The 27,027-nt window shown below is 40.3% G+C and overlaps 1 protein-coding gene across 1 annotated transcript in view; it reads left to right on the plus strand.

Annotated features, from left to right (window-relative positions):
- Positions 1-27,027, plus strand: part of TMEM242 (transmembrane protein 242) — a 150,831-nt gene that overhangs the window by 17,256 nt on the left and 106,548 nt on the right. Inside the window, exon 2 of the mRNA XM_073673352.1 lies at positions 19,652-19,752. Within this exon, the coding sequence (XP_073529453.1) occupies positions 19,652-19,752 (101 nt within the window). The remainder of the gene's footprint in view (positions 1-19,651; positions 19,753-27,027) is intronic.

A 27,027-nucleotide genomic window follows, 5' to 3' on the forward strand; every position in this document is an offset into this window, starting at 1 on the left:
ATCATTAGGATAACAGGATCATTTTTCTTTTCTTCTTCCTTGGCAATATCATTTAATGTCCATAATAATATTAATAATAATAATAGTAATAATAATATCAATATTGGATTATTGTAAGGCTGTGTGCCCACTATGCGTTTAATCGTTTCCGCAGCGGCAATTCTGCCGCAGAAACGCTTAAAAAACGCTTGGTAGAAGGTCTGCAATGTTCCCCAATGACAATCCGCATGTGCTGTGCACATGCTGCGGAAATTTCCGCTGCGGATTATCATTGCGGAAAAAAACACAGCACTACCAATTATTTTGCGAAAGCGCGGCGATTTTGCCGCCATTGACTTGCATTGAATCGCTTAATATCCGCATGACTACATGTGCACATGCGGATATTAAGCAATTCAATGTGCGGATGGTACCTGGGTCTGGAGAAGAGGAGACTCTCCTCCAGACCCGGGTACCATAGTACCTGTAAAAAAAAGAATTTAAAATAAAAAAATACATTAGACTTACCTTCTGATGGCCCCCGGTCTCCATAGCGATGCTTCCTAGCTCCCCAGCAGCTCGCGATAATCTAAAAGGACCTTTAGTCATGTGATGGGTCACGCGACCTCTGACGTTGGCGGTCGCATGACCTGTCACATGACTAAATTGACGTCATGGAAGGTCCTTTTACACCACCGCGCGACATTGGGGAGACCGCGGACGCATCAGATAAGGAGACCGTGGGCCATCGAAGGTGAGTATAATTTTTATTTTTTACCATTTTTATTCTTTTTTTTAACTAACTTGGTCACACTATATTAAATCCATGCCGGTTGCATGGATTTATATAGTGTGACCAAGTTGTCAAGCACTTTTCAAGTGATGCTAAAATCGCTTGAAAAGCGCTTGACAACCCGCTTGTGAAATCACATGCTAAAAACGCTTCACATCCGTATGTTCCTGGCTGAAAAACGCATGTAAAATCCGCATGTACAATCCGCATGCGTTTTTTCTGCCAGGGAGTTGCAGAAATGCTCAGGAAAAATGCAGAGCATTTCTGCATCGTGGGCACATAGCCTTACTTGTATTCAATAGCATAATGATGTAAATTCATGTTATGGTAAGCCGTGACTAATATTCATTTAACATGTATAATTATACTTCCCTAAATCTAAATCGAAGTAATCACGTGTCCAATAGTCATCATCTGATGTCATCGGGTCTCCATCTCCTCTTCTTCTTGGTTCTTTTAAAACACAGTCTTTAGATGAAAATTCCTTTGAAATAAATTATAGCGTGTAGATATTATACAGTCCATAAACTGTACTCTTTATTAGAAGTCCATTGATGAAATGAAGCTTTAATATCTGTGCAGTGTCACCTGGACATACGTTGGATTGTCTTTGGATAATTCTGGAATCCTCCGTGTCATCCGCCCTGGTCTCGTGTCTCTTTTGGAACAGATGTGACGTCTTTGGTCAGCAAAGCAAGGGTTAACTTGACACTTGCCTGCTTTATATAGCACCATAACCAGTACTTAATCCTTAATGTACAGGACACATATGTCAGGTATTATCTATTCACTGGCTTTCATTGAAGCGTTGCAGGTGATAAGAAAAACACTGGAACGTGATGAAAACTTGAACACAACCCAGTTCATTTAGGATCATTGTCCTCTGTTGTCGTGGTTATCAGTGGTGTGAATGTATTGTATTTGACACAGTCTAGTATAACACTCAGGATTCACAACTTCTTTACTTTCTGGACTTAGTCTTCCTTAAACCTTAAAACTATGTTCTGAGACTTCCGGATATCGGTTGCTTCTTCTTGTAACTTTTGAGAATCTCTTTGATTTATAAATATGAAAAGTCTTTATTAAGATTGAATTCATAATTGCGATGTCTTGATTGAAGTCTTCATTCCCTAATCTGATACCAAATCTGGCAATTTTCCTAACTTATAATATCACAGCGTACCATAGCAATCAGTAATATCCATCTAATTATTATCAAAATATTAAAATAAATTATGTTTGGAATAATAAAACAATAATAGATAGTAATTCATTTTTAATCAAGTTCTTCATGTGATAGAATATTTATATGTTATAGGTGTAATTACCTTTCCCAACCCATAGGTGTCAAGTGTGTTTTGAAACAAGTGTTTATATCTTTATTAAACCAATAATACCAAAGAATGTATACTCAGATACCAAAATGAATAAATATATGAATGCAAGAATGACTTGTTGTGTTTACAAAATTGAAACATTTTTCTTCTTATATTGGAACCATATCATTATATTTAATAAAGCAATATTCTTATACTACACATTACTTTATTAAATATTAATGTGTTTTCTCAATTGAGATATTGAACTGAAATAAAATTAAAAAATGAGAATTAAAAATGAAAAATGGAAAAATAAGAAGAAAATAAGAAGAAAATGTAAAAATGAAAAATAAAATTAAGACTAAAAAATAATAATAATAATAATAATAATAATACCTTTATATGTTAATGACAAATGCAGAGTAATTATATTCTCCATAAAAATACCCTTATATTTCCATTATCTGGATGATTTCATATATGTCATAACCTTGTATTACCAAAAATGATTAAATGATGCAACTTTGCATGTGATACCCTTCTTAATTATACCATTGTACCTTATTAACCCCTTTACAACCCAAGGTGGTTTGCACGTTAATGACCAGGCCAATTTTTACAATTCAGACCACTGTCACTTTGTGAGGTAATTACTCTGGAACGCTTCAACGGATACCCCTGATTCTGAGATTGTTTTTTCGTGACATATTGTACTTCATGATTGTGGTAAAATTTCTTCGATATCACTTGCATTTATTTGTGAAAAAATGGAAATTTGGCGAAAATTTTGTAAATTTAGCAATTTTCAAAATTTTAATTTTTATGCCCTTAAATCAGAGAGATATGTCACACAAAATAGTTAATAAATAACATTTCCCACATGTCTACTTTACATCAGCACAATTTTGGAACCAAAATTTTTTTTTGTTAGGGAGCTATAAGGGTTAAAAGTTGACCAGCGATTTCTCATTTTTCCAACAAAATTTACAAAACCATTTTTCTAGGGACCACATCACATTTGAAGTCACTTTGAGAGGTCTTTATGACAGAAAATACCCCAAAGTGACACCATTCTAAAAACTGCCCCCCTCAATGTGCTCAAAACCACATTCAAGAACTTTATTAACCCTTCAGGTGCTTCACAGGAATTTTTGGAATGTGGAAGAAAAAAATGAACATTTAACTTTTTTCACAAAAATGTTACTTTAGACCCAATTTTTTTTATTTTCGCAAGGGTAACAGGAAAAAATGGACCCCAAAATTTGTTGTGCAATTTCCCCTGGGCACGCAGATACCCCATATGTGGGGAAAAAACACTGTTTGGGCGCACGGCATGGCTCGGAAGGGAAGGAGCGCCATTTGAATTTTCGATTGGAAAATTTGCTTGAATAATTAGCGGACGCCATGTTGCGTTTGGAGAGCCCCTGATGTGCCTAAACAGTGGAAACCCCCCAGAAGTGACCCCATTTTGGAAACTAGACCCTCCTGGGAACTTATCTAGATGGGTGGTGAGCATTTTGAACCCCCAGGTGCTTCACAAATTAATCCGTAAAAATGAAAAAGTATTTATTTTTCCAGTTTTTCATTTTTACGAATCAATTTGTGAAGCACCTGGGGGTTCCAAGTGCTCACTATGCATCTAGATAGGTGCCTTGGGGGGTCTAGTTTCCAAAATGGGGTCACTTGTGGGGGAGCTCCAATGTTTAGGCACACAGGGGCTCTCCAAACGCGACATGGTGTCCGCTAACAAATTGAATGGAAAATCGGCTCAAATTGTTAGCGGACACCATGTTGCTTTTGGAGAGCCCCTGTGTGGCTAAACATTGGAGCTCTCCCACAAGTGACCCCATTTTGGAAACTAGACCCCCCAAGGCACCTATCTAGATGCATAGTGAGCACTTGGAACCCCCAGGTGCTTCACAAATTAATCCGTAAAAATAAAAAAGTGTTTTTTTTCTCACTTTTTAATTTTTACGAATCAATTTGTGAAGCACTTGGGGGTTCCAAGTGCTCACTATGCATCTAGATAGGTGCCTTGGGGGGTCTAGTTTCCAAAATGGGGTCACTTGTGGGGGTGCTCCAATGTTTAGGCACACAGGGGCTCTCCAAACGTGACATGGTGTCTGCTAACAAATTGGAACCATGTCGCGTTTGGAGAGCCCCTGTGTGTCTAAACATTGGAGCTCCCCCATAAGTGACCCCATTTTGGAAACTAGACCTCCCAAGGCACCTATCTAGATGCTTAGTGAGCACTTGGAACCCCTAGATGCTTCACAAATTGATTCGTAAAAATTAAAAAGTATTTTTTTTCCACTTTTTCATTTTTACGAATCAATTTGTGAAGCACCTGGGGGTTCCAAGTGCTCACTATGCATCTAGATAGGTGCCTTGGGTGGTCTAGTTTCCAAAATGGGTTCACTTGTGGGGGAGCTCCATTGTTTAGGCACACAGGGGCTCTCCAAATGCAACATGGTGTCCGCTAACAATTTGAGCCGATTTTCCATTCAATGTGCTAGCGGACACCATGTCGCGTTTGGAGAGCCCCTGATGTGCCTAAACAGTGGAAACCCCCCACAAGTGACCCCATTTTGGAAACTAGACCCCTCAAGGATTTTATCAAGGGGTATAGTGAACATTTTGAACCCAGAGGTACGACAGAGAATTTGATAACATTAGGTCATCATATTGAATAAGTTGTCATTAGTCTTGAGCGCAAGTGCTTGCTACTTGAGTTTGCATCGGGTACTCACGTATGCACCATGTACTGCGTGTGCTCGAGTGACATGCTCGAGTCCCTGCCCCGCATGTTTCACGGTTATTAGACACCCAAAAAAAACCATGCAGGGATCGCTCATGCATGGCAGGCAATCCCAGCAAAGTTTTTTTGGCCGCGAAGCATATGGGGCGGAGACTCGAGCATGTCACTCAAATACCCACGATACTCAATGCATACCAGAGCACCCGATGCAAACTCAAGTAGCGAGCACTTGCGCTCAACACTAGTTGCCATATCGTCATCTTTTTTTCTTACTTTTGAAAAAAATCCCAACCCCAACCCTAACCCCAACCCCAGCCCTAACCCTAGCCCAACCCTAACCCTAGCACAACCCTAACCCTAGCACAACCCTAACCCGAGAGTTTATTTTTTACGCCGTTCCTCGTGCGGTATAAGTGATTAGACGACTTTATTCTTCGGGTCGGTGCGACTACAGCGATACCAGAATCATATGGGGTTTTTATGATTGACAGCTGTCACACACTAAAAGACTCATTTTTTGTAAAATCTAGTTTTTGCATCGCCATATTTTGAGAGCTATAATTTTTCCATGTTTTGGCAGACAGAGTCATGTGATGGCTTGTTTTTTGCTGGATGAGTTGACGTTGTTATTGGTGCCATTTTCAGGAACGTGACATTTTTTGATCGCTTTCTATTCCGATTTTTGGGAGGCAGAATAAACAAAAACCAACAGTTCAGGAATTGTTTTTTTTTTTTTTTTATTCTGTTCCACGTGTGGTAAAATTGATAAGGTAGCTTTATTCTTTGGGTCAGTACGTTTACAGCGGTACCACATTTATATTGTTTTTCTATGTTTTGGCGCTTTTACATAATAAAAGCTATTTTATAGAAAAAAATATATTTTTGCATTGCTTTATTCTGAGAGCTATAACTTTTTGATTTTTCGGATGATGAAGCTGTATGGCAGCTTGTTTTCAACGGTAGCATTTTTATTTATATTCGTCTTTTTGATCGTGTGTTATTCCATTTTTTGTTTTTCGGTATGATGATAAACCATTGTTTTTTGCTTCGTTTTTTATTTTTATTTTTTACCGTGTTCACTGAAGGGGTTAACTAGTGGGACAGTTTTATAGGCCAGGTCGTTCCGGACGCCGCGATACCAAATATATGTACTTTTATTGTTTGTTTGCTTTTTTTCATAGTAATATTTATTGATGGGTACATTATATTTTTATTTTTGGTGGATTATTTTTTTTATTTTTTTTTTCAATTTCTGGGATTTTTTTTACTTTTTTACTTTGTCCCACTCTGGGACTTTAACTTTTTTTATTCTGATCGCCTGCACAGCATAGGGATGGAGCACCATCCCTGTGCTATGCAGGCAGTCAGCGCTGCACAGTGAGAACAGTGTGTGGTCGTGCACTGCGCATGACCAAACAATGTTCCTGCTGCCTGGTGACCCGGATGTTGTCATGACGACATCGGGTCATCATGGCAACACCCGGGAAGCCGCGGCAGACAGCGCTGGAGGCCGGAAGAGGAGGTGAGTATACCGATCACCTCCCCTTGCCACCGCAATGCTGCGATCGACTTCTATCGCAGCATTGCAGGGGTTAATGTGCTGGGAGCGGTGCGGGACCGCTCCCTGCACATAGTACCGGGTGACAGCTGTGACAATCAGCTGACACCCGGCGGCGATCGCGCCCGTACAGCCTGTGTGCGTGCGCGATTGTAATGACGTACTAATACGGGTCAGGCTCTTAAAGACCAGGGCACTGACGCGTATTAATACGTCATGGGCTGTAAAGGGGTTAATATTCCTTCATTAAAATGTGTGAAAAATTAGTATTGATCAAAAGTGATTATGTAATCAGGATCACACATTTTTTCCCCCTTAATGCCAAAAAATATTATTTTATAAAATAATTTATATATCAGAACCAAATTAAAAGTAATTATTCTTCTATAAATATTTTGCATAAATTTCATATCAATTTGTTGATTATATTTGTCTGAAGATGTATGTACTCATCTCGGTAACCATAAAAAAATAATAACCTTGAATACTAAAAAATATAATTTGGAAAAATTATTCAAAATGTAAATTTTCTTTATAAACCATTTTGATGTGTGGTGAAATATACTTTATGTAGATAATACTTAATGATGTATCATATTATTCTCAGAATTAAATGTATTTTGTAACTTCACATAAAGAAATGTTTTTTTTTCAAACATACATGAGGCCTCTGTCACACAAATCACACTTAGCAGCTGCTCATTTATTTCATCTGTCATTTCACTCCGACATTCACAGATTTGTTGAACCATACATTCCACATACAAAGGTATGAATACATATATATATTTAACCCAGAATTATTGTAGCCTAATTATCAATGCTCATTGTTAACTATTAAGTTTAATATCTTAATATTTCTTTGAATATTCCCCAAGTACATATAATATAATATAATATTTTTCTGAAATTTAAGACGCTTGAAAAAAATGCTCTTGACTTGCAAAAATAGAAATGTCTTAGATTCTTTTTTTACCGGCTACCAGGTTTAAATTACACCAACTAAAGATAGGATGAATGGAATCCATATCATTTGCTCAAAGTTCAAAGGCTGCAGCTGTCACATGTCATGCTTTATAAAGCAGAAACACTTCATGCACAGAAAATATTAGCAGCACAAAATAATTAATAAGTGTTACACATAATATAGTACAACTAGTCATATTGTTATTATGTTAAAATGTTATACACATAAAATCATGCATTTTTTTTCAACTTCCTGTGTGAATAAAGAAATAAATCCATTTTAGAGTTGTTTGATCAGATCCTGCTTTGGAATGAAAACTGTAAGGAAACATAAAAGATAAGTTTAAATATCCAATTCATACAGAAACAGAATTATTTAACTATCTTATACATATATTGGTTCTAATGTAATTCTAAATATTGCTACTTTAATTTATATATGAGTTTCTAATTTATAATTTCATTTTTAATTATTACTATAATATATAAATACAATTATACACAATCTCTACTGTATACAAGTGTGTATATATATATATATAAATCTACAAAACCTATATAACTTCACAATTTTACTGTATAAAATAATAAATAATTATCGATACATTTTTTTCTATAGTTTTTTCTTAGCCACTCCCTAAACCAAATCGTATGTATCTGTCAACAATCTCCAGAAAAGCTGTATTTAGAAAAGACATTTTTCTATCCTTCAAAAGCTCAAATAATTGCCTGTTTTCAGTCTACATTCCATGCTGTCACTGTGAGCTGGTCTCACCTGCCTCTGTCCATCAATTTCAGCCATTTTGTTTTTTAGAGAGAAGTCACAGTTTTGAATTTTTAACTATTTCTGTGAAGAAATTGACTTTTGAATAATCTGATATGGCTTATAACATATATGAAATCTTCTACGTACTTCATAGATTTCATTTCGAGGATGACTCCGTTTGGGAGATTTTGATACTCGCTTTTGTTAAGATTTCACCTTATCTGGTTTTACAAATTTAGCTTGATTTATTTTCTTTTCACAATTTTCATGTTTTCTAACAAAATCAAGCAACTGCGCACATTTAAATAAAGATACTTTTTGTGACTTTTTGTAACTCGAGATACTGGATTTAAGAATTTGAATTTTTGTACAAAAGTTGTTATCATTTGTTTTAATTTTCCATTTTTGATGAGAGCTTTGTACAACCGTTCAAATATGGACATGAATGTGTATGTACATTCTTTCCTACCAATCCTTAATTTTTGCAGATCATCTATGTCGGGGAAATCCTTTGTTGCACAATAAATCAAATGATTTAATCTGTCCGAATAATTTTTCCATTCATTAGGAGAGTCATTTTCACAGGGCATTAAAATTAAACGTCTGCAAATTGTTACAGGAATCCACATTTTAAATAGTTGATTCCTCTCCTTATTGGATAAATCAAACTTATTAGCAAAGCTCTCAAATATCTCTGAATTTCAATAGACATGGATTTTGACATCATATTTTGGCATGATTTTGTATAATTTCAGCAGATTTTTCCTAACTGTAATTTGAAGTTGGGCCCCTGTAGCTTCTAAATTCTCTGCTATTTTTAGTGGCCTTTGAAGGTCCGTTCCTACTACTTCACTCATGTCTCCTCCCAAATCATTTAATATGTCAGTTTCTCGTATGTCAATCATGTCTCCGCCCATGTCAGTTTTGTATGTCCGTCTCTTCGTCAGACCCAAGGTCATCTGTTACAGACACCTGTCTCAAATATTGCTCAATTTCCAAATCACAGTCAGAATCAGTATCACCATTTGACACTATTTCTACACAATTGGCCTGCTTAGACTTCTCTAACACAATACTATGAAATACATCAACCAACTGTAGGATATTTCTCAATTTTTCTTTGTCTCTATGAAAACTTAGAATCTAACTGTAAATTCTCCAATTCACATTATCTATATAAGCTAAGTCACAAAACATCTAAGTCAGTTTCGTCAGTTACTTTGAATTTAAGCTTACTTTGTTTATATCCATATTTTGCTTACCTTCGGATTTCTCAGCTTTGGTGATCATCACCAGTTCGTCTGATTCTGATCCTTGTAGTACTTCTGGTGCCTGTCAATCCATCTGGAGAATATATCAGTCCTTAATCTGTAGGTTCTTTCTGATTCTTGAAGTTAGTGGATTTCCTGACACTTGAACAACAGCTGTTCACCTCGTCTCTTCCCCCTTTGTTCAAGAAGGAAATTCACTTGAAAACACGAAAAATCAGGACTGGATGCTCGCCAATGTAAAAAAATACTTATTTCCTTATATTTTTCTATCGAGGACTTCTTATCAGATGCGATCGATCAATGAGTATATCATGATATTCTTATAAAAAATGTATAGATTTATTTTTAGATTGTCCATTAACCCCTTTACAACCAAGGTGGTTTGCACATTAATGACCAGGCCAATTTTTACAATTCTGACCACTGTCACTTTATGAGGTAATTACTCTGGAACGCTTCAACGGATCCCCCTGATTCTGAGTTTGTTTTTTCATGACATATTGTACTTCATGATGGTGGTAAAATTTCTTCGATATCACTTGCGTTTATTTGTGAAAAAAATGGAAATTTGGCAAAAATTTAGAAAATTTTGCAATTTTCAAAATTTTAATTTTTATGCCCTTAAATCAGAGAGATATGTCACACAAAATAATTAATAAATACCATTTCCCACATGTCTACTTTACATCAGCACAATTTTGGAACCAACATTTTTTTTTATTGGGGAGCTATAAGGGTTAAAAGTTGACCAGCTATTTCTCATTTTTCCAACAAAATTAACAAAACCATTTTTTTAGGGACCACATCATATTTAAAGTCACTTTGAGGGGTCTTTATGACAAAAAATACCCAAAAGTGACACCATTCTAAAAACTGCACCCCTCAAGGTGCTCAAAACCACATTCAAGAATTTTATTAACCCTTCAGGTGCTTCACAGGAATTTTTGGAATGTGGAAGAAAAAAATGAACATTTAACTTTTTTTCACAAAAAGGTTACTTTAGACCCAATTTTTTTATTTTCGCACTGGTAACCGGAAAAAATGGACCCCAAAATTTGTTGTGCAATTTTCCTTGGGTACGCAGATACCCCATATGTAGGGAAAAAACACTGTTTGGGCGCACGGCAGGGTTCGGAAGGGAAGGAGCGCCATTTGACTTTTTGAATTTATAATTTGCTTGAATAATTAGCGGACGCCATGTTGCATTTGGGGAGCCGCTGATGTGCCTAAACAGTGGAACCCCCCACAAGTGACACCATTTTGGAAACTAGACCCCTCAGAGAACTTATCTAGATGTGTGGTGAGCACCTTGAACCCCCAGGTGCTTCACAGAAGTTTATAACATTGAGCCGTAAAAATAAAATTTTCACATTTTTCCCACAAAAATGTTTTTCAGCCCCCACTTTTGCATTTTCATAAGGGTAACAGGAGAAATTGCACCATGCAGTTTATTGTGCAATTTCTCCTGAGTAAGCAGATACCCCATATGTGGGGGAAAACCACTGTTTGGGTGCACGGCAGGGTTCGGAAGGGAAGGAGTGCCATTTGACTTTTTAAATGTAACATTTGCTTGAATAATTAGCGGATGCCATGCTGCATTTGGGGAGCCCCTGATGTGCCTAAACAGTGGAAACCCCCCACAAGTGACACCATTTTGGAAACTAGACCCCTCAGGGAACTTATCTAGATGTGTGGTGAGCACCTTGAACCCCCAAGTCCTTAACAGAAGTTTATAACATGGAGCTGTGAAAATAAAAAAATCTAACTTTTTCCACAAAAATAATGTTTTAGCCCCAATTTTTTTATTTTCACAAGGGTAAGATGTGAAAATGGACCCCAAAAACTTTTGTGCAATTTCTCCTGAGTACGCCAATACCCCATATGTGGGGATAATACAGTGTTTGGGCGCATGGCAGAGTTCAGAGGGGAAGGAGCACTTTGTGACTTTTTGAACGCAAAATCGGCTGGAATCGAGAGCGGACGCCATGTCGCGTTTGGAGAGCCCCTGATGTGCCTAAATAGTGGAAACCCCCCACAAGTGATCCCATTTTGGAAACTACACCCCTCAAGGATTTTATCAAGGGGTATAGTGAACATTTTAAACCCAGAGGTACGACACAGAATTTGATAACATTAGGTCATATTAAATAAGTTGTCATTTGTCTTGAGCGCAAGTGCTCGCTACTTGAGTTTGCATCGGGTACTCAGGTATGCACCATGTATCACGGGTGATCAAGTGAAATGCTCGATTCCCCGCCCGCATGTTTCACGGTTATTAGACTCCCCAAAAAACATGCGGGGATCGCTCGTGCATGGCAGACAATCCCCGCAAGGTTATTTGGCCGCGAAACATATGGGGCGGAGACTTGAGCACCCGCGATACTCAATGCATACCCGAGCACCCGATGCAAACTCAAGTAGCGAACACTTGCGTTCAACACTAGTTGCCATATCGTCATCTTTTTTTTTTTTTTTACTTTTGAAAAAAACCCCAACCCTACCCCAACCCTAACCCTACCCTAGCCCAACACTAACCCCAACCCTAACGTTAGCACAACCCTAACCCCAACCCCAGCCCTAGCATTTATTTCTTATGCCGTTCCTAGTGCGGTATAAGTGATTAGATGACTTTATTCTTCAGGTCGGTGCGACTACAGAGATTCCAGAATCATATCGGGTTTTTATGATTGACAGCTGTCACACACTAAAAGACACATATTTTGTAAAATCTAGTTTTTGCATCGCCATAATTTGAGAGCTATATTTTTTCCATATTTTGGCCGACAGAGTCATGTGACGGCTTGTTTTTTGCGGGATGAGTTGACATTTTTATTGGTGTAATTTTCAGGCATGTGACGTTTTTTGATCGCTTTCTATTCCAGCTTTTGGGAGGCAGAATAAACAAAAAACAATAATTCAGGAATTGTTTTATTTATTTATTTTTTATTCTACTCCGCATGTGGTAAAATTGGTAAGGCAGCTTTATTCTTCGGGTCGGTACATTTACAGCGGTACCACATTTATATAGTTTTTCTATGTTTTGGCGCTTTTACACAATAAAAGCTATTTTATAGAAAAATTATTTTTTTGCATCACTTTATTCTGAGAGCTATAACTTTTTGATTTTTCGGATGATGGAGCTGTATGGTTGCTTGTTTTTTGCGAGACAAGATGACGTTTCCAGCGGTACCATTTTTATTTATATTCGTCTTTTTTATCGCGTATTATTCCATTTTTTGTTTGGCCGTATGATGATAAAGCATTGTTTTTTGCTTCGTTTTAAATTTTTTTTTTTAATCGTGTTTACTGAAGGGATTAACTAGTGGGACAATTTTATAGCTCAGGTCGTTCCGGACGCGGCTATACCAAATATGTGTACTTTTATTGTTTGTTTTTTTTCCCATAATATTATTTATTGATGGGTACATTATATTTTTATTTTTGGTGGATTATATTTTTATTTATTTATTTTTTATATTTTTTTCACTTTCTTACAGTTTTTTTACTTCTTTACTTTGTCCCACTATGGGACTTTCATTTTTTTCATTCTGATCGCCTGCATAGCATAGGAATGGAGCACCATCCCTGTGCCATGCAGGCAGTCAGCGCTGCACAGTGAGAAGATTGTTTGGTCATGCACTGCGCATGACCAAAAAATCTTCCTGCTGTCTGGTTACCCGGATGTTGTCATGACGACATCGGGTCGTCATGGTAACACCTGGGAAGCCGCGGCAGACAGCGCTGGAGGCCGGAAGAGGAGGTGAGTATTGCGAGCACCTCCCCTTAGCCACCGCAATGCTGCGATCGACTTCGATCGCAGCATTGCGGGGGTTAATGTGCCGGGAGCGGTGCGGGACCGCTCCCTGCATATAGTATCGGGTGTCAGCTGTGACAATCAGCTGACACCCAACGGCGATCGCGCCCGCACAGCCTGTGTGCGCGTGCGATCGCCATGATGTACTAATTTGGGTCAGGCTCTTAAGTCCCAGGGCACAGATGCATATTAGTACGTCATGGGCTTTAAAGGGGTTAAAAATAATGATTGCAGTAGTTACATAAAATAATTAAATAATTACAAAGTGATTGTCCATTTGTCCATAATTAGCTTAATAGTTGAGATTCACCCATCTTTTCTTGGGATCCTGAATGGTAGATTGCGCCTGTCTGTGTCCAGCACATGTGTCAGGATGACACCATGTGTCCAGGTAAAGCACATTTCTCTTTGGGCCTACATCGGCAGCTGTTTCCTTAACACATAGATCCTCGTCCAGTGTCCTGTGAAATGGCAAGAGCAACCCCCCCCCCCGTCTCTAGCATGGGTTATATAGGCCGTTCATACCAGCTGTTCGTCTACTTATGGTACTAACTAAAAATACACAAATAGCGCATGTCATCTAGAGACCCTAGCATGATGGCTGATGCACTCTTATGCAATATATGGTACAGAATTCAGAATAAAATGAATATCTAATTAATGTTTAACAAGTGTACACATGCAGAAAAAACACTGCGGTAAATAAACAGCATTTTGCACGTGTAAACTACTAGCTTAAGGCTATGTGTGCACGTTGAGATTTTATTGCAGAAATTTTTACAAGGTTTCTGCATCTCTTGGCCTCAAAAATGCTGCAGAAAAAAAAAGTGTTTTTGATGCATTTTTGCACAGCAATGAATGCTTTTTGGAGCTAAGTAAAGATATTTGAAAAAATTAACACGGGAAATCGCTTTAACCCTTGGATTACTGGGGTAAGTATATTGGTTAATTTAAGTGATTAACCTCTCTACCCCTCAAGGCTGTTTGCACGTTAATAATAAGTCCAATTTTTACAATTCTGACCACTGTCACTTTGAGGGGGAACTCTGGAACGCTTCAACGGATCCCACTGATTCTGAGATTTTTTTCGTGACATATTGTACTTCATGATAAAGTGCAGTCCTTAAAAGTGACACAGTGCAGTGACCAATATGCACGACAGGCAAAAAGTGAATGCCAAGCCGATATGCAAACACAGCTAAGGAGGAGGTATCCTGATCAATAAACAAAACACCCCAACTGCCTGATTATCCTGGTTATGTGTTTACTAAGAGGAACACTAATGACCACGATGTGGTCACTGAATCACTAATATATACAATTGCGGGATACATATGAGGAGTGTATCATTCTTGTCTAACACAATCAAGATTGTAAGCGAGATAACAGATAAGATTAGAGGTAACCGTATGTATTCCCATGTATACAATGTTAGGTATACAATGTTATAGTTATAACCCCCATGGTGTCAGGTCCTCCTGTTCAGACACTATATAAAAGAAGCCAGCAAATGATGGCATAACGCCTAACCACTTAGGCAATGTGAATATGAATAAGGGAACACTCCTATATACACAATCATAGATAAATACAAACAAATCCCTGTCTGGGGTTAACGGTCAGATAATCACCGTGCTGTACGCAACAGCTACAACTTAGTCATGCTCAAATCGGATAAAATATAAGATAGCCCAGGTTACTTATCACTTTTTTTCCACAAAAATGATCTTTTAGCCCCAATTTTTTATTTTCACAAGGGTAACAGGAGAAATTGGACCCCAAAAGTTGTTGTGCAATTTCTCCTGAGTATGATCATACCCCATATGTGCGGGAAAACCATTGTTTGGGCGTACGTCAGGGCTCGGAAGGGAAGGAGTGATGGTTCGGATTGCAGACTTTGATGGAATGGTCTGCGGGCGTCATGTCACATTTGCGGAGCCCCTGATGTGCCTAAACAGTGGAACTGCCCAACAAGTGCCCCCTTTTTGGAAACTATACCCGCGCAATGAATTTATCTAGATGTGTGGTGATCAGCTTGAACCCCTAGGTGCTTCACAGAAAATTATAACGTTGACTTGTGAAAATAAAAAATATCACATTTTTCCACAAAAATGTTTTTAGCCCCAAAAAAAATATTTTCACAAGGGCAACAGGAAATAAATAGTCCTCCTTAAAGCATATAGAAATCAGCCTATAAGTAGTTCTGAGATAACATAATTACCCAGGGTCAGGATTGGTAACCGGAAGAACACCCCTAACGCGCCTTTCGCGTCTGGCTTCTTTGGAGGAGTTTCCGCTACAGAAATTGACATGCTGTGGGTGAGTTTACGCAGCGTGAAAAACAAGCACAGTGGGCATGGGATTTCTTATAAATGAAATAAAATGAAGAATTAAATAAAAAAATTGTGTGGGCTCCAGTGTCATTTTCATAACCAGCAGAGAGAAAGCTGACCTTTGGGAGCTGATCTTGGTAGCCGGGTAAGGGGCCATTAGGCCAACATTTTCATGGCTATTAATAACAGCTCACAGGTGTTTGATTAGCGTTTACTGGCTAGATTACAAGGGGGACCCCAGAAAAAAATTGATTTAGGGTCTCCCTATAATATCTAACTAGCGAAGGCTAAACAGACAGCTATCAGCTGATATTAATAGCCAAGCCAGGGAAGGGGCCATGGATACTGGCCCCCTCAGAGGCTAATAATATCAGCCCTCAGCAGCCGCAGAAATGGCACATCCATAAGGTGTGCCGAATCTGGAGCTTAGCCTCGCTTTTCCCACTTGCCCGTGTGCGGTGGCAAGTGGGGTAATAGGGTTGGGGTTAATGCCAGCTTTGTATTGGCAGTTGACATGAAGCCCAGGCTAGTAATGGAAAATGTCTATAAGACACCCCCATTACTAACCCCATAGTAAAGGTTTGGAAATAAACACATGGCCTGAAAAAAATCCTTTATTTGAAATAAAACTTCACACAGTTTTAATCAGTTATTTAACAATAAAAAACACAGTATACTCACCTAACACCTAATCCGCTGAAGCCATTGTCCCCTGTTAAAAAAACAGAAAATTTTATAAGCAACAAAAATACCTAACGCCCATTCCATTTGAAGCCATTTTCACCTTTAGGATTGTCCTTGTATTAGCTGGCACAATGATTCCCTAGCGTTTTTGGCCCAATTCCGCTCAGAGAAAATGCACTATGTACACACAGCCTAAAACTTCACTTTCTCATTCTTGCTGCTACTGAAAAGGTATTGTTGAGTTCCTGTTATGAATGGAGTTATGAATTATATCAATCAAAGGCTTAGGTCATTTTAACACTGGCATCGCCCCCCTATGTGAGCAGGTAACTGCAGCTTGCAATCCCCAGGTAGATCACACATTGTGTGTGTATATAGATTAATTAGCAACTAGCTGTTAATTCAAGGTAACTATTTGGTCCAGCAGATGTTTCCCACATGCTTCCTTGATAGGTTCTAAACCAAAGCTTTTATGCCAGTATTCTAACAGAAAAATCTTTGAAAATTTGCAGAATTTTGCCATAACTTGAGGGTGTGCTAAAATGTAGCTACTTTTGGCATTCTCATGCCTTTTTCTCTCATCTCCAACAAAGTAAACGGAATGGGGTCATGGCAACTGATGCTCTTCAAATTCATGACAAATAGTGGCAATTGCTACTCCACAAATCTTATTCTAGCAGGAACGTAGGATTTGTGGCGAGTTGCACATTGAGTTGTACACCACTCGTCCGATGCGCCTGATGCAGCACATCTCCTCAAGACCGGCGTGAATAATGGCGATCTTGATGAATTGGGCCCTATGGCTCCATAGCTACATGGGGTTCTCCTGTCTTAAGGAAAAAACAATATTTCGCTGTTATCTTTATTATACAGTTAGGTCCATATATATTTGGACAGAGACAAAATTTTTCTAATTTTGGTTCTATACATTACCACAATGAATTTTAAACTAAACAATTCAGATGCTGTTGAAGTTCAGACTGTCAGCTTTCATTTGAGGGTATCCACATTAAAATTGGATGAAGGGTTTAGGAGTTTCAGCTCCTTAACATGTGCCACACTGTTTTTAAGGGGACCAAAAGTAATTGGACAATTTACTCCAAAGCTATTTCATGGACAGGTGTGGTCAATGCCTTCGTTATGTCATTCTCAATTAAGCAGATAAAAGGCCTGTAGTTGATTTGAGGTGTGGTGCTTGCATTTGAAAGGTTTTGCTGTGAAGTAAACATGCGGTCAAAGGAGATCTCCATGCAGGTGAAGCAAGCCATCCTTAAGCTGCAAAAACAGAAAAAACCCATCCGAGAAATTGCTACAATATTAGAAGTGGCAAAATCTACAGTTTGGTACATCCTGAGAAAGAAAGAAAGCACTGGTGAACTCATCAATGCAAAAAGACCTGGGCGCCCACGGAAGACAACAGTGGTGGATGATCGCAGAATAATCTCCATGGTGAAGAAAAACGCCTTCACAACAGCCAACCAAGTGAACAACACTGTCCAGGAGGTAGGCATATCAATATCCAAATCTACCATAAAGAGAAGACTGCATGAAAGTAAATACAGAGGGTTCACTGCACGGTGCAAGCCACTCATAAGCATCAAGAATAAAAAGGCTAGACTGGACTTTGCTAAAAAACATCTAAAAAAGCCAGCACAGTTCTGGAAGAACATTCTTTGGACAGATGAAACCAAGATCATCCTCTACCAGAATGATGGAAAGAGAAAAGTATGGCGAAGGCATGGTACAGCTCATGATCCAAAGCATACTACATCATCTGTAAAACACGGGGGATGCAGTGTGATGGCTTGGGCATGCATGGCTGCCAGTGGCACTGGGTCACTAGTGTTTATTGATGATGTGACACAGGACAGAATCAGCCGAATGAATTCTGATGTATTCAGAGCCATACTGTGTGCTCAGATCCAGCCAAATGCAGCCAAACTGATTGGTCGTCGTTTCATACTACAGATGGACAATGACCCAAAACATAAAGCCAAAGCAACTCAGGAGTTTATTAAAGCAAAGAATTTGAATATTCTTGAATGGCCAAGTCAGTCACCTGATCTCAACCCAATTGAGCATGCATTTCACTTGTTAAAGACTAAACTTCAGACAGAAAGGTCAACAAACAAACGGCAACTGAAAACCACGGCAGTGAAGGCCTGGCTGAGCATCAAAAAGGAGAAAACACAGGGTCTGGTGATGTCCATGAGTTCAAGACTTCAGACAATCATTGCCAACAAAGGGTTTTCAACCAAGTACTAGAAATGAACATTTTATTTACAATTATTTAATCTGTCCAATTACTCTTGGTCCCTTTAAAAACAGGGTGGCACATGTTAAGGAGCTGAAACTCCTAAACCCTTCATCCAATTTTAATGTGGATACCCTCAAATGAAAGCTGAAAGTCTGAACTTCAACTGCATCTGAATTGTTTTGTTTAAAATTCATTGTGGTAATGTCTAGAACCAAAATTAGAAAAATGTTGTCTCTGTCCAAATATATATGGACCTAACTGTAATTCGAGTTTGACACAACCCATGGATATATCCATGATCAGGGAACATATTGGCATGTGTGAATAAAATCACCGAAGTGCTGGTAGCTGGCAACCCACGGGAACACTATCTCCCCGAATGATGGATATATAATAATCATGTTTGATAGAATTCCCCTTTGCAGTAGTATCCGAGGCATGTGCTATGCGAGTGGTGTTCGTGAACATCTTGTATTTCACACTTTTTTGCTTGGTCAATACTGCTGTCAAAATGATGGAATTTTTTTTTTAATCTATCTGATGCAAAAAAGTTGAGAGTTGGCCATGTAATGTTCATTCATATGTTGGTGTTAGATTTTGTTATGTCCTAGTGCAAGTGCAGATAAGAAACTTTGTAATCTATCTAATTCATGAAAAATTCGTTTTACCCCTCCTAGACTGATCATTTAATTAAAAGTCACTGGTAAAATCAGTAAATAATGACAACGGAAGGGCGGAAGAGTTAGAAGCAGACACCAACAAGTTTTGTGTAAGGTCACTTGAAAAGTCCGCTACAATTTAAATGGGGCCTGTCATCTCAGGAAAACTTTATTTAGCTGCAGATATAGGGTTTATCTGCAGGTGTTATAATGCTTCCCGGAAATCTTTCTGACATTATAGTGAGTGATGACTGTAGCCACTCTGTGCATGCCCCCTAGACTGAAAGCCGGCGACTCACGAGAAGAAATAAGTTAAGTTTCTCCCGTTACCCGCACTTTCAGGAAGGCAGCCGGACAGCATTGTAATGCTATTTACCTATAGATTAAACCTATATCTGAATGTAAATAGTGCTTTCCAAGGTGACAGGTTCCTTTTCAAACGGTTATTATTTAAAAATTAATATTTTAACCTAACTTCTATGTGTATCCATCAGGTGGAATTTTTCTTGGGACAGTTGCAACAGCAGGGATGTTTGCAGGTTTTGGTACAGCATTGTCCCTTGCGAAGAAGAGGAGTCCCAATTGGTTTAATAAGGTGAGTGATACTCAATTCAATAATTTCCTCATCTATGTTTCTATATGCAACTGATTAAAGAGTAACTGTTGTTTTAGGAGAACATGCAGCAGCAAGCCTACATTTCACTCTTCTCCACCTCCTCTCTGTAAAACTCTATATGAAAGTCTGTATTCACTAGAGACAAATTTTACCCGTGAATTGATACTGAGAATGAAATGTCAGTTCAGAAAGAGAAAGAAGCAGATTTCTTTGATAAGAAATATTGCATAGCTTCATATTTTCACACATACTATTAATTTATTAAAAAAAATTAAAACAATGGTTACTCTTTAACCCCTTCATGACCTATGTATAGGTACGTCATGGGTCGTGTCCTTGCATTTGACAGCTGATTTAATCAGCTGTTATGTGCCCCTAACTGCCATGGGTGGATTCGCAATCCACCTGTGGCTGTTAACATGTAAATCTCTGACAGTGGCATTTAACTCGCGCTTGCAGGAAGCGCTTCACAAACCCCACCTATCTGCACGTGGGGTGTCGATGGGTTGGCATGACAACCGGGGGTCTGCAGAAGACCCCCATGCTTGTCATTACAGGCAGGGAATTTAGATAGAACCACCAGCAGTTGTGTCAACCGGAAGTACGGGGGACCTGATAGGTTCCCTATGGGTGCAGATTTTTCCCTACTCATTAGTATGAGTGAAATCTGCAGCAAAAATGCTGAAAGAATTGAAATGCTGCAGATTTAAATCTGCTGCAAATCTGCAAGGAAAAAATAAGCAACGTGTGCATGAGACTTCAGGAATTCATTTTGCTGGCACTGGGTTTTGTGACAAATCTGTGCAGAAAAAAACACGAGAAAACTCCCAACATGTGCACTAACCCTTAGGCTGTATGCACACTTGTTTGTTGTAGATATATCTGTGGCACGCCAGGGGTCTGGTCTCCACAATAATAGCAATATTATGTCTGAGAGCAGGTGGGAGGTCTCTTGGTCAGGGATCTTATGCATGCCACACCTCCTGCCCAGTCCTGGGAGGGGAAGAACTTCCCCTATATAAACCTGGGGCTGAGGCAGGGTTAGAGTCAGACAGAACAAGAGTAGAGAAGAGAAGCAGCATAGGAAGAAACAACAGGAGCTCTGTGGGAGCAGTGCTACAAGGAGTCAGGGGCTGGCAGCTGCAGAGCTCGCCCTGACTGAGAAGTATCACTGGACCCGGAGTCCGAGGCTGTGGGGACTAATCTCTACCCAGCAGCAGAAACCGACCGGCAGGGGATTGCAGGTCCTCTGGCCCAGAAACCTGAAGGCACGGTCACACGCGTGGGACCAGCACCGCCATCGTGGAGCGGAAGCCATTAGAAGGCCCCGAGTCACCGGCCATACGGGTGAGCACCACACGGTACACTCAGGGACGTGGGCTACTTTTACCCGCCTCTAGCAAGGTAGCCAGAAGAGTACAGTTAGTTGGGAAGGCCTACAACTCCGCCTGGCCAGGGGAGATCCCATCTGCTCAAGGACTGACCAGGTCCCGATCGCTAGCAAGTACTCCGGGAGGGTCTATCTTTGTCACCAGTAAAGACCCTGAACTACACCGCATCGTCTCTGAGTGGTTCCTGCTACCCCCATCATCCACGTCGGCTGCCCTGAGGCCATACCCCTCCCGTTGGGGGTTATACCATCCACGCTGCACCATCCTTCCACCGGCCTCAGCGGTCTGCCCTGCAGCGGCAGCTCCATAGCTGCATTCAACGGGTGGCGTAGTCATCCACCATCTACTGCTAATAGACTGCCACTTAGTCTGACTCCCTGGGCACGGACCGGGTCACCGCCACGAGACTACTACCCCCATCTGATCCGGCTCCGGGTAGGCTCCCGCGTGCGCAACGCTGCGCGACTCAGGCCCAGGGGCGCGTCATATCATTGTTTTTTTTTCTTTTTTAATAAGGACCTTTTACTGGATTTAATAATTTAAACTGAGCATCTCATCCAATTGGCGCTGCTCCTCTGATTCTGGAACAGTATTTCTTTTGTGCCCCTATGTTCCAAAGTTATGCCCCCTGGTGGTAATGATGGAATTTGCTCTTCAACAACTGGGTGTATACCTTAGGCATGGCCATGTTCTGGCTGGCCAGCATCAGAGGAGAAAATGGAAACACCCACAGAGAAGTTCTGTGGTATATGTCCTGTTGATTTAAGAGAATATTTGCACTATTATTACTTGGGGGGGCTATAACTTTGGAACAGAGGGGCACAGAAGAAAAAAGAAAATCAGAGGCTGAGTGGCAAGTGGAGAAGGTACTCAGTTACAGTTTTTTTTATTTTTGAAAGTAAAATAAAGTTTAAAAATAATTTTTTTAAGAGGAAATTTGATCAAATTTTTATGTTGTCATGTTGAACGGGACATACGATGTAATAGTACCTGCAGAGCACCGTAATTGTTTTTTAATTTTTTTTTTTTATTTTTCTTTTGCCTCTGTATTGCGAAGAAATTGGCAGCCAAAGTATTTGACACCTATTACGTACCTGTCCTGGATCCGTGCTTTGCTTCTTTCACCCCAGTCTGCTAAATTTTGTAGTGCTCCATAACAGGTTTTGCAGATGGCCCGGCATGCCCCATGTGAGCAGCAGCCTGCGCCTATATAAGGCTCACTGAGACTTATCCTTGTGTCTTAGCATTGCATTAAGACTTCTGTGTTGCTGGCCCTTGGTTTCCTGCACTCCGCTTGCCTACCTGCGGTTTCCTGACGTCTTCTGCCTGTTTGTCTGCGGTTTCCTGGACCTTCCGTCTGCCTGCGATTTCCTACATCCTGCCTACCTGTCTGTGGTTTCCTGTCCCTCGGCTTCCACGCGTCTCTACCTAGCTGCTGCACCAACGCACATGTGCCCACCCGGACCTTGGGCTTGGTGGATTCACCTCACCTAGTGAGCCTAACAGAATACCAAGACCATGGATCCCAAAGGTGCAGCAACAACAACACTGTTGCCATGGGATACGGATGACTTACCTGAAATTGTGCTGCAAGTCAACGGGAGCTTGTCCACGTGTCAGGATTCCTTTTGTCCTTCTACAGTTTAACCCTAGTGACTGGTATTATTCACCTTAATAATTGTGCTGCAATTTCACTCCTTACTGCTGCTGTTGTGTTCTGCAATTGCCCTTTACTAAGATGGCAGATTCTGAACCTGTGGAATCCATCATGTTTCCTGTTTGGGCCTACTTAAAGCCACATGGATCTCTCACTCATTGCTTCAGTATTGGGTCTAGCCGTTAGTCTAGTTCCAGTCTCCAGCTCCTGAACTTTCTTACCCAGATTGTTCTCATTTATCTCTGGATTGTTTTCTTACAACCCTTTGGTATCTCCAAGAACATCTATTACCACTTGCTGATCCTGCAGTGCTACTCCAGTATCTTAACACCAGGCTGTATGTGGGATCTCACAGCCCGTGTGGACGCTCTGTCCCAGATTCCTGCAGCTTCACCACCAGCTTTTCAACACTTGCAGCAGCTTAGTGCCTACTTGCAACACTCTGCTTGGAGACATCTCCACATTTGTCCACTCCTGCATGTTTTGATGGCGACATTAAGGTCTGCCGGGGCTTTGTGAATCAGTGCACTGTTCACTTTGAGCTGTGTCCCCAGCATTTTTTTCGGACCGATCCAAAGTGGCCTACTTTTTTTTTTTTGTTGTCTGATGATGCTTTGCCATAGGCTGGGTCATGTTTACTCAACTGCCGATTCCATTCTGTTTCTCAGATAAGGGACTTGCTCTGTGGGACATAATGCCATCCAGTTCCACACCCTGTCTACTGGATTGAAAATGACGCTCTCCTGGCCTTCTTCTACGCCAGCCTGTCCAGTCGTGTCAAGGATGAACTTGCGGTTAGAGACTTGCCATCTTCACTTGACAAATCAATTTCCCTCGCTATTTGTGTGGACTTAAGTTTTAAAGAAAAGTCTAGGGAGAAAACTATGGATTCTGATATATTTCTCCCCCAAGAGAATCTTTAGCTTTCCCTTCTAGACTGGCTGCACAGGAACCTATGGAGATCAGTCAGATTGACTCCAGCTGAATAATCACGACGAATTTTCACCAGTATTGTGGTGAATGGGATCATTATCACTTCAACTGTTCCAAATTGAAGGCCAAACAGGGAGAACCTGCTATCCTAGGCAAAGGAGGTATTGCTCTAGGATTAACTCTTTCCTCCACTAAAAATAAATTACTCCTGCGTATGACAAGCACTTATTGATTTGAGCAGCTGAGAATTTTATGGACTTCTCTCTGGCTGAAAGGCTGAAAATCTATTTGGTTTCTTTGCAGTCACTCCAGAAGCTAACCTCTGTGAATGGCTCTAGAATTCTAGGTGGTCGTATCCAATTCCGGACAGTGAAGGTAATGCTCCAGATTGGTGCACTACACATGGAGGACATTTCTTTTTTAGTTTTACCACTCTCTGATGTACCGGTTCTTTTGGGACTTCTGTGGATACGGCTTCATGCTCTGGTCATTGACTGGTGGTCTACCCGGATCGCCCAGCGGAGTCCATCTTGCTTTTGCAATTTTCTCTAAACTCTACCTCAACCTCCTCCTGTAAAACTCTGCTCAGCATCTACTGCGTCCGTAACTACTAATGTTCCTGCCTCCTACCAGGACTCCACAGATGTCTTCTCCGGGCATGGGGCCAAAGAGAACCGTAGGGAAGACATGACTGAGCCTGAGTGTGTCCTTGCTTCTACAGTTATGGACTCATATGGGAGGGGAAATAAGATGCTGTTAAAGGGCAAAAAAAAAAACTCTTTAAATCTTTTTCCTTAACGAGTGTGAACGAGCTGAGTGTGACTGGAGCGTAAGTGCAAACGGAAGTAAGTGTATGACTTGTGATTCACTAACTTTGGATTCAGGGAGTTTGGAAGGGAGGAATTTGGACTGAATTGCTGTCTGTATTTTATTAATTCTTTACATTTATTTTTACTTACCATTTCTGTCTAGTGCAATACCCATTATTAAATGAGCTTCATTATTGACAATGCTATCCTGTGTACTTCTTGCCACATGTATGCATACTGCTGTGCGAGATGTGTGCGTTTGGAAGCCCAGGTACTAGATCTAAATGAGCAACTGGCAACACTGAGATCCATAGACAATATGGAAAGGAGTCTGCTGCTCACTGAGCAGCTGCTCACTGGGGTAGATGTGGGGGAGGGTGGTAGTAGGGAGCTGCAGGACAGTGAGGCAGTTAGCTGGGTGACAGTTAGAAGGGGGGGTAGAGGGAAGAGTGCCAGGGAGGCTAGTCCTGATCTGGAACACCCCAATAAGTTTGCAAAGTTGGCAGATGAGGGGGGATGTCAGTACAGGGGTAGCACTGCTGCAGCAAGGCATGTCCTCTGAAAGCCGGAGGAGTGTCAGCTCCAGTAAGGGGGGAAATAGGAGAGCAGGGCAGGCCAGGCAGGTGCTGGTAGTGGGGCACTGAATTATTAGGGGAACAGATAGGGCAATCTGTCACAAAGACAGGGATCGTCGAACAGTGTGCTGCCTACCTGGCGCTCGAGTCTGGCATATCGCTGATCGGGTTGACATTACTGGGAGGGGCTGGTGAGAACCCAACGGTCATGGTGCACATTGGCACAAATGACAAAGTAAGAGGTAGGTGGAAGGTCCTTAAAGATGATTACAGGGAATTAGGCTGCAAGCTTAAAGCAAGGACCTCCAAGGTGGTATTCTCTGAAATGCTGCCTGTACCACATGCCACGCCAGAGAGGCAACGGAGATTAGGGAGATAAATAAGTGGCTCAGGAATTGGTGTAGGAAGGAGGGGTTTGGGTTCCTGGAGAACTGGGCTGACTTCTCAGTTGGTTACAGGTTCTTCTCTAGGGACGGGCTGCACCTCAATGGGGCGGGTGCAGCTGTGCTGGGGGAGAAAATGGCAAGAAGGTTGGAGGAGTGTTTAAACTGGGGATTGTGGGGGAGGGTATTCATTTTATAGGTGGGGAAGATAGTGCAGATAGTGACCTGGGCACAAATAAAGAAATTGGGGGTGGGGTTAGAACAGTCAATATAGTAAGAAGGAATAGAGGTACATAAAATACATGTACACTAATGCAGCCTCTCAAACAAAATGGAGGAATTAGAATTAATTTTGTTGGAAAATAATTATGACATAGCTGAACGAGAGCCATGACTGGGCAGTTAATTTACAGGGCTATAGTCTGTTCAGAAATGACCATACAAACAAGCGAGGGGGGGGGGGGGGGTTTGTGTTTATATGTAAAATCATCCTTAACCCCTTTACCCCCCCAAGGTGATTTGCATGTTAATGACCAGGACAATTTTTACAATTCTAAAAAGAAAAAGGGAAAGGGCGCATGTGTAGACACACAGGGCTGTTTGTATAAATTAAAAGTGCCAGTGCACTCACCTATAATGGTTGTGTACGTCTACACAACCAAGATTAAGCATGTAGTTGGAAAGGGCTCTGGGTCGCCTCTCACTGTTTGTAATGCCGTCCTGTCAGTGTTTATGTCGCAACTCCGTGCTCCTCGGATGGTCACACGATCCTGCCGGACCGGATACCACATCACCGCAAGTTTTTACAATTCTGACCACTGTCAATTTATGTGGTAATTACTCTGGAACGCTTCAACTGATCCCCCTGATTCTGAGATTGTTTTTTCGTGACATATTGTACTTCATGATTGTGGTAAAATTTCTTCGATATCACTTGCGTTTATTTGTGTAAAAAATGGAAATTTGGTAAAAATGTTGAAAATTTAGCAATTTTCAAAATTTTAATTTTTATACCCTTAAATCAGAGAGATATGTCACACAAAATAGTTAATAAATAACATTTCCCACATGTCTACTTTACACCAGCACAATTTTGGATCCAATTTTTTTTTTTTATTATGGAGCTATAAGGGTTAAAATTGACCAGCGATTTCTCATTTTTTCAACAAAATTTACAAAACCATTTTTTTAGGGACCACATCACATTTGAAGTCACTTTGAGGGGTCTTTACGGCAGAAAATACCCAAAAGTGACACCATTCTAAAAACTGCACCCCTCAAGGTGCTCAAAACCACATTCAAGAACTTTATTAACCCTTCATGTGCTTCACAGGAATTTTTGGAATGTGGAAGAAAAAAATGAACATTTAACATTTTTCACAAAATGTTACTTTAGACCCAATTTTTTAAATATTTTTGCAGGGGTAACAGGAAAAATAGACCCCAAAATTTGTTGTGCAATTTCCCCTGAGTGCGCAAATACCCCATATGTGGGGAAAAACCACT

Source organism: Phyllobates terribilis, unplaced genomic scaffold (genome assembly GCF_046119375.1).
Source record: "Phyllobates terribilis strain yellow unplaced genomic scaffold, ASM4611937v1 Scaffold_3__8_contigs__length_932513732, whole genome shotgun sequence".
Lineage (NCBI taxonomy): Eukaryota > Metazoa > Chordata > Amphibia > Anura > Dendrobatidae > Phyllobates > Phyllobates terribilis.